This window comes from Microtus ochrogaster, chromosome 8, assembly GCF_000317375.1.
Source record: "Microtus ochrogaster isolate Prairie Vole_2 chromosome 8, MicOch1.0, whole genome shotgun sequence".
Lineage (NCBI taxonomy): Eukaryota > Metazoa > Chordata > Mammalia > Rodentia > Cricetidae > Microtus > Microtus ochrogaster.
This window is the reverse complement of record NC_022015.1, coordinates 38,322,057-38,331,195: the sequence shown is the minus strand read 5'-3', so window position 1 is coordinate 38,331,195 and position 9,139 is coordinate 38,322,057. Positions and strand designations below refer to the sequence as shown.

General features: G+C 51.8%; 1 protein-coding gene across 1 annotated transcript in view; it reads left to right on the top strand.

The window, feature by feature from the left end:
* The window catches only part of Lrp5 (LDL receptor related protein 5), a 109,469-nt gene that overhangs the window by 54,859 nt on the left and 45,471 nt on the right, over positions 1–9,139 (top strand). Inside the window, exons 6-7 of the mRNA XM_005351622.2 lie at positions 6,214–6,610; positions 8,504–8,675. Coding sequence (XP_005351679.1) covers positions 6,214–6,610; positions 8,504–8,675 — 569 coding nt within the window. The remainder of the gene's footprint in view (positions 1–6,213; positions 6,611–8,503; positions 8,676–9,139) is intronic.

Here is a 9,139-nt window from a genome sequence, read left to right as displayed (position 1 = left end):
ATTCTGTATATCAGGCTGGCCTCAAACTCACAGAGAACTGTCTGACTTTGCCTCCTGAGTACTGGGATTAAGGATGTGCTCCATATCACCGGCCAGGTTCTCCTCTTTGGGGTTGGGTTTTGCTGTCATCCTGAGCTGTGGTGACTGTATGTGGGTCTGTGTGCACTGTAGCTTCTATCCCCAGGCTCTGAGCTGTGCTCAGAGGGGCAGCAGGTCCTGTCTGCTGTCCAGAAAGCCTGAGTGGCTGTGACACTTGCAGAGGCTACAGCATACTAGACTTTATAGGCTTTCCTACCACTCAGCCAGTGTGTTACCGGAAGCTACTTGTTTTCATGGTTATTGACTGTGCTTTCCTTTCCTTCCTCCCTTCTCTTCCCCTTCCCTTTCCATTTCCCGCTCCCTTTTCGCTCCCTCCCTCCCTTCCTTCCCATCTTTGCTCCTGTTAAAAGATTTTATGTGTATGAATGTTCTCCTGCATGTATGTGCCCTGTGTGTACAGTGATGATGGAGGCCAGAAGACAGCATCCGGACCCCTGGAACTGGAGTTACTGGTCATTGTGATCTGCTATGTGGGTTCTGGGAACAGAGCACAGACCAACAAGAGTTCATAACTGCTGAACCAGCTCTCCAGCCTCTATTTTATCTTATGTTTTATTGTATGTGGATGTGCCCATGTATACCACAGTACCCATGGGACAGCTTTGTTCTCTCCTTCCACATTTGCATGGGGTCCAGGAATTGAACTCAGGTCTTTATGCTTGCTTATTAAGAGCTTTTTACCCAGTGTGCCATCTCGCTTGCCCCAATTCTTACTTCTTTTACAAGGGTTAATGCTCCCCAGCCACAAACCACAGGGCTTGCTCAAGGTTTCCCTACAGCTTGAGGGCTCAGGATATTTGCTTTTTTACACAGATAATGAGAAAATCAGAAGTATGCTCTGTGACACACGGGATGATAACAAAGTTCATGCAGTAATGTTCATAAGTGAGATTCTGTTTGTGCGCAGCCGTGAGCTCTCACTTCAGTGCTGCCTGTGACTAGACTCTTTCCTGGAGATGTTTGCCCTCCCTGGTCCCTAATGGGAAATATTTGCCAGTCTTGTTAGAGAACCCCAGGTCAGCCCTGTGGCCCTTCGAGCTTGTTTTCTTGTTGTTGTTGTTGTTCTTCTCCTCCTCCTCCTCCTCCTCCTCCTATTTATTTTTGAGACAGAGTTTCTCTTTGTAGTTTTGTAGTTCTTGTCCTGGAACTAGCTTTTGTAGACCAGGCTGGCCTCGAACTCACAAAGATCCTCCTGTCTCTGCCTCCCGAGTGCTGGGATTAAAGGCGTGCACCACCACCGCCCGGCTTAGCTTGTTTCCTTCTAGGCTTTTGTTTGAGGGCGGCAGTCTGTCCTGCTGTCTGTGTCTGTGTCTGTGTCTGTGGTTGGAATGCTATTGCATGCACAGCGTGCTGTTTGCTTATGGCTTCCTTAAGGACAGGCTGGGTTTGGAGTTGCCTGGTGCCCTGTGTGTGGCGGGTCCTCAGCAGAGTGTGGCCCAAGGGATTCACCTCCCCTCCCCCATAGCGCACATGCTGGCCTCTGAGCTCAGCTTATACTTAACTGCTGTGCTGCCCACCCCTGCTTCCGAGTGATCACTGTGCCTTTGTCCAGCTGTCCCTTCTGCTTGGGTTCCTTCTGAAGCTTCCTACCACAGCACCTATGTGTGACCTAGTTTGTACGTCATGCCTCTTTTGAGGTAATCCAATGAAGCTGAAGCACGGTGCAGATGGTGGTCCACAGAGCACGTCCACTTAGAAGGAGGGCCATAGAGACACACAGGCAGTCAGCTGTGTGAAGCCGGAGGCAGGAATCAGAGTGATTGGCAGTGAACCAAGGAACGCCAAGTATTTCCGGCAACACCAAGAGCTGAGGGAGGCAGGAAGGACCCTCCCTTGGAGCCCAGGGAGAGAGTTGGCCCTGCTGCACCTGACTCCTGACTTCTGAACTCGTTAAAATCACGGGTTGGGGTGTGAAGGCTGTACCCTGTGTCTGGCACCTGGCCTGCAGTGGGAATGCTTCCTCCTGTGTCCTGTGTGTTCCTGGAGGAAGTCGAGAAGCCAGGTGTCTACACAGTAGGTCTAGGGTTGTCAGTGCCTACTACAGAGAGAGGAAGGTTTCACTTTCAGGAAAGGGCCTTGCGACCAGTCTTTACCACCTGTGGAGAAAGATAATTGTAAAAAACAAGTCTTTGCTCAAACTTTCTGTTTCTAAATGGTTTGCTTCCTTGATGTCTAATCAAATATCATTTGCTGGTTCTGCAGGTACCAAGCAGTAGGCACGCCTCTTCTTTATGGCTGGCGCTGTTTGTTGTCCACCTGGCCTGCCCCAGGCCTGCAGCACCAGGGTTTTTGTTATGACCTCACTTTAAAAGACCCCTCTCAAAGGCCAGCCATGGGCGCCGGCCTTGGCAAACATTGGTGGGAGGCTCCTCTGTGGCTGCCCTTTACTGGCCTGAGCTTGGCCAGAGCCCTAGAAGTCTGTGTACTGAGCCCAGCCCTCACACCTTGGGTACATGGCTGAGATGTGGCCCTGTCTCGGGCATCCTGTTGTGGTTTCTGTATTTTTCTTGGCAGAACTAAAAATGCCTCAAATTGCTGTGCAGCCATGGAGTTCCAGAGGACCTCCTGCTCATCATGATGGAGTCACTAACAGCCTCAGGGTTAGCTCCGCAATGAATTATTGCTGTAGTCGCCAAGACTTAATTCACAGTCTTTCTCGGGTGACTGGGAGGCGGCCTTGTTCCTGGGTGTGCTCTAAGACCTTATATTTACTTAATTCGCAGAGGGCTAGGGCCCGTGTGGAGTCCTTGGGGCATTCTGCTGGACTCTTTCCTGGGATGGCAGAGGCTCCTGAGCCAGAGAGCAGCCTCTCAGGCCTCCACAGCCCCTCTCCTCTCCTTCCCCACTCCCTTGCTCTATTTCATGGCTACAGTTTGAGATTGTTGATTCTTTCTTGGTCTTGTTCTCTTTGTGGTCTCTGCTCTGTGACCCTGGGAGTGTGAAAGGGCTCATGAGTCTGTTTTTCCCACCTCTTCCTTTGCTATAGTGGGTCTAGGCTGATGTTAAAGTAGTTAGCTACCCGTAGATACTGATGGTGTGACCAAATTGGTTGCTTCTGACAAGTTTCTTGCACTCACTCCTCAGGTGGCTCAAGAGATCTTCCCACTTGCTGCTGCGCGGCCCTTGAGCCATCTCTGTACCAGGTTTCTCAACCATACATACTTCATGGCAGAGTCACACCTAATGTGAAGATGATCCTCATATAGGTGGCTGCATTAGGATTGCGGGGACAGGGTTAGCAAAACAGGTTCGAATGTGGTATTGGGAACAAGTGTCAGTTTCCACGGGGGATCATTGATTCTGAAGTGTTCCATGGGAGCACTGTGAATCCAGGGGACAGTTGCCACACACTGTCCCTTACAGAGGCTCTGACAGTTAGGGCCGTCCGTTCCTGGCCCTTCCTGGGCATCTTCTATAAGCAGACCTCTCTTATCCATCGAGTTGACATCTGGCTCAGTGTTAGAGCCAGAAAGTGACTCGAGGGCCACCTGGCCAGTGAAGAAATAAGCCCAGAGACTGGACCCTGCCAGATGCTCACACCAGGTAGGTTCTGCTCCAGGACTGTGTCTCCATGCAGGTTTGACCCCTGTTCGTAGCAGGAAAGAGCCTATACCAGTCCCCATGATTTTGTGGGTTGGGTACCCTGCCAGGCTGTCCACAGAGGCCCAAAAGATCAGAAGGTGGTGTGTGACCTGGGCTGTGAAGGACATGTCAGCTGTTAGCAGATCATGTGGGAATGGAGCCCAGAGGAGGACAATCAGTTGAGATTCCAAGTTACGCTTTCCTTCCTTCCCAACACGGACCTTTCTTAGGCAGCTGGAATTTGGGCCAAGGGTCTCTGTGGCTGTTGGGCTTTAAGGACTCCCACAAGTGCTACTTCGCCCCACTTCTTTACCTGGTGCCTCAGTTTCCCCAGCCCTGTGTAGGAAGTTGTTGTAGTTACTGCCTTTAATGAAGGAATCAAAGCAGGTGTCCTGACCCTGAGGGACCTTGAGCCAGCCAGGATGGGTACAGGCAGCCCTCTGCTATTTGACAGTAACATGGTCAGACGTGACTGATACCGGGCTGTTGGCTTGGGGGCTGGTGTGTGAGGGAGGTCCCAGCTGTTGTCACTGCTGCAAAATGCTTCTTAACTGTAGGCGTATGGCCCTGTGCTGCTGGAAGTCATCTTTGGCCCTAACGTTCTTGGTTCTGTGGATACTAGAGAACAGTAAGGGCTGGAAGGAATGACTGGCTGTGATACAACTCTGGGAGGGAGCTATACGCTGACCCAAGTAGCATCGGGAGGCATTTGTGTCATGGTTGAGGTCATGCTTGGGTCCACAAGTCTGCATGAGGCTCTGTGGGCATCTCTCTGAGATGCTTTGCTGGAGGGTTGAAACAGAGGCAGATGCCCACACTGCTCTGTACCAGGTGCTGGGGTGCCCAGGTCATTCCTTTTCTCAGGTCTGTGTCCTAAGACCTCCACCCCCTTCCCCCGCCAATATAGTATCTCACTATGTAGCCCTGGCTGTCCTGGAACGCACTGTGTAGACCAAGCTGACCTGGAGCTCACAGAGATCCACTTACCTCTGCCTTCTAAGTGCTGTGATTAAAGGTGTTCACTACCACTACAACCCTTTTACTAGTGAGTCTTAAAAAATTATTACTACTTTTTTAATGTGCATTAGTGTTTTTCCTCCATGCATGTCTGTGTGAGCGTCAGAATCCCTGGAACTGGACTTTCAGACAGTTGTAAGCTTCTATGTGGTTGCTGAGAGTTGAACCCAGGTCCTCTGGAAGAGTAGTCAATGCTCTGAGCCATCTTTCCAGCCTTTGTATTGACTCTTTTTTTAAAAAAATTCATTTATTCTTACTTTATGTGCATTGATGTTTTGCCTGCACGTATGTCTACATGAGGGGGACAGATCTTAGAGTTACAGACAGTTGTGAGCTGCCATGTGGGTGCTGGGAATTGAACCCAGATCTTCTGCAAGAGCAGTCAGTGCTCTTAACCTCTGAGCTATCTCTCCAACTTCCCTCCTCGTTGTATTGACTCTTAAGGTGTGGTTTCAACTCAGGCCCTGGGGATTGGAGCGGAGCATGTGAGGGTGCGGCATGCTGTTGGTTCAGAAGAGACTCTAGCAGCCACTTGACCCCCAAGCCTAGCTGTAAGGTCTGAGCCTCACCAAGTAGCCAGATTGGTTAGTGATGGTATTCCTGGGGCTGCAGAGCCTGGCATTAGCTCACATCAGGAAGGAGATTTGTGAGGGCTCTCCTAATAGACCTGAGGCTCTCTGCATGGAGCCCAAGGCCACAAAGTGTAAGCAGCAGCTAGGAAGGCCTGGGTTCCACAGGTTCTCGTGTCTAGTGCTGAGCTGACTTTGACAGCTTACAGTGGCCCTGAGATAATCCTGGAAGTGTGTTCCTTGCTTGTCTCCTGCGGCAGCCCCATCTATAGACCTTGCTCTGCAGAGGCCACAGTGGGAGGAACTTGTGGGGTTGGGCTGGGATCGGGGGAGGCAATGCCTGGCTCTGGGGCTGCCTTTCATTTCTCCCTCAGTTGCCAGGTGTGTCGAGTGGGCTTACTTCTGTGACAGTGCTTGTGCAGCGGGTGTCCAGGGCCATGCCTGCACTTCAGAGCCAGGCTCCCTCCACCCCAGCACTGTGTATGTCAGAACTGGGTGCAGGTGACTTGATACAGATTCCTGTCCCTGGCTGGGAACTGGGTGCCTGAACAAGACGGGGCGCCTGCTGGAAGCTGTGTAGGTGGATAGAAGAGAAGAATAGGAGTGGCAGTTCAGGTCTGGAGCCCTGTGCTTCCAGTAGGCTTGTTTGTTTGTTTGCTTGTTTGTTTGTTTGTTTTTAACAGAGGCAGACTTGTGGTCAGGAGAGGGACTAGAGGGCTGGCAAAAACAGCTCTCACACTGGTGGAAGGCAGATGGGTGGCCTGCCTAGAGGGCTTCAGGCTGACTATTCAACCTCTCAGTTCTTCTGCGTTATCTTCTGTAAGACAGAAGCCCCTCAGTTGCTATTGTGGTCTAGGGGCCTGGCTGGCCCCACTGGAAGTCCAGGCTCTTGTGCTGCCTCAGCCACAGCGACTGACCTCTGACCTCACTGCTTATGTCTCCACAGGGGCTGAGGAAGTGCTGCTGCTGGCCCGGAGGACGGACCTGAGAAGGATCTCTCTGGATACGCCTGACTTCACAGACATAGTGCTGCAGGTGGGCGACATCCGGCATGCCATTGCCATCGACTATGACCCGCTGGAGGGCTACGTGTACTGGACAGATGATGAGGTGCGGGCTATCCGCAGGGCGTATCTGGATGGGTCAGGCGCACAGACACTTGTGAACACTGAGATCAATGACCCCGATGGCATTGCTGTGGACTGGGTTGCCCGGAACCTCTACTGGACAGATACAGGCACTGACCGAATCGAAGTGACTCGCCTCAATGGCACCTCTCGAAAGATCCTGGTATCTGAGGACCTGGACGAACCTCGGGCCATTGTGTTGCACCCTGTGATGGGGTAAGGCTGGGACTGCAGGTGGGCTATGGGGTGTTCCCTTCTACCCCAGTCCCCCTGAGATGTGCTTACTAATATGCAGAGTTCTGAGTCAGTGAGCGGGGCGAGTTTGAAAAGAACATTTCTTGGACAAGCTCCCAGTGCTGCTGATGCAGCTGCTCTTTGACTTTGAGAGCTTGGGCACGGGCCATCAGGTAGTGGGTGAGAAACCCTGGAGGGCTGGGTGAAGGTTTGGTTGGTAAGAGTCTTGCCTCGTAAGCATAAGGACCCAAGTTGGTCCCTAGAATCCACATTAAAAAACAAAAAACCCCAGGGAACTGGGATGCAGCTCAGAGGATTGTTCAGCAGGTAAGTGCTTGCTATGCAGATACGAGGGTAAGAGTTTGGACCTCCAGAAACCCATGTAAATGTCTGGTGCACATGGCTAGGACAGAGCCTCTGAGACTCCAGCGTCTGTGCCTGGTGGGGAAGGGGATTCCTGAGCGAGAACGTTAACCAAGCAGACCTTGATGGGGAGGGTGCTATGGAGCTCCGATGTTGGGGTGGAGCCAGGGAGAGTCTACTTAGTGCAGGGTGTGAACCTGTCTAAAAGTCGGGCTGGTCTAGTGTGGTGGCTGTGGGCTTCTGATCGCTGTGAGCACCAAGTGTGTTTTTCCCTTTCGTGGTGAGGAACCAGAGCATAGCAGATCCTGCAGATGCCTACAGGTTCTGGTGCCAGAGCTGGATCCTGTCTATCTGTGGGGCCTTGTAAGTCGGAGAGGATGGAGGGGTTATGTGTGGAGGCCCAGAGCAGGTGGGTAGAAGGGCCTTGGGGCCAGCGGCCGATGATGGAGTGTGGGGGAAGGTTTGAGGCTAAAGTAGTCCTTCAGTGACCCTGGGCCCAGTAATTGGCAGAAGAATTTGCTCTGCGGTAGTGACCAAAGCGCAGTGTTGTTCCCAAATAGGATGGATACAGGGAGCAGTGGGGTAACTGGATCTCTCGGGGTGAGGAAGCAGGGGTCTGGTGGTGGTCGGCTCAGATGATGGGTCAGGAGCTTAGGATCTACTCCAGTATACCACCATGAACTCAGTGAGGTCACAGTCCCATGGGTTACAGTGTTCTCCTATGTGAACTGAGCGGGAAGCAGATGCCAAGGTCTTTACCCACCTGTGACATCTGAGCCAAAGGATCCAGGGAAATGGGACAGCCAATGACGTGTGTTTGATCCCAGGTCTAGGGAATAGTATTTCAGACAGGGGGAACAGGAGGATGGTCAGAGGTGGCAGGAGACAAGGCTATATTCTCAGACCAGAGTGGCCTGGATTTTGTTGCGTTAAAACTTCTGTCCTCACTAGGTAGTGATGTTGCATGCCTTTAATCCCAGCACTCAGGAGGCAGGGGCAGGCAGATCTCTCTGAACAGGCAGATCTCAAGGCCTGCCTGGTCTATAGAACTAGTTCTAAAACAGCCAAGGTTACACAAAGAACCCTGTCTCAAAAAACCAAAAATCAAAACAAAACAAAAAAAACAAAACCAAAAAAACTCTGCCCTCTGCTGCCCTTCAGCTTTTTCCTTGGGTTGAGCACACGTCTCACATCCTGAGTATATGGAGCTTTGCTACCATTCATAGAAGGCTTCCTGTTGCCCTCCTTCCTGATGTTCTGGCCTCTAGCAAATAGGTCATGGATAAGGCTGCCCCAGGCCCTCTGCAGGGTCACTTCCAGAGCTCTCCTATGGGAGGAAATGGAACCTGCCGCCCCTGGGAGCCCAGTACCGCCCTGTGCTGTGGGGGTGTCCTGATGTTCCCACCAAGCTTAGGCTGTGTTGGCCAGCAGTCTGGGGGAGGTGTGGCCCTCAGAATTGGGGTGCAGCAGGGACAGAACAGACACCACCATGGTCATTTGCTTTTTCCCTAGCCTCATGTACTGGACAGATTGGGGGGAGAACCCCAAAATCGAATGTGCCAACCTGGATGGGCGAGATCGGCATGTCCTGGTGAACACCTCCCTTGGGTGGCCCAATGGATTGGCTCTGGATCTGCAGGAGGGCAAGCTGTACTGGGGGGATGCCAAGACCGATAAAATCGAGGTGAGTGAAGCCTGTGGGGTGAAGGTGTGCCTGAGGACGCATACTCCATATAGGGTAGCATGTGACCAGACTCTCCTTTGTTGTTCCTGAGCTCAAAGTTTCATGCAGAGGCCAAGCTTGGACACCCTGCAACCCGTCCCATGTGTTTGCCATAGATATCAGTAGATAGCTGTGTCCTGTTATGTAGCCGAATGGAATCTGCAAAGAAATAACTTATGGTGGGTTTGGTTTGTGGCTCAGTTGGTAGAGTGTTTACCCAGCATGTGCAGAGCCCTGGGTTCAATTCCCAGCACCGCACACATGGGGCATGGCAGCACGTATTTATATCTGAGCTCTCAGGAGATGGAGGCAGGAGGCTCAGGAGTTCAGGTCATCCTTTACTGCACAGTGAGTTTGAGCTCCTGGAATATTAGAGACCTGTCAAAAAATATAAATAAAATCAAACCAAAATGGCTGTGGTTAGC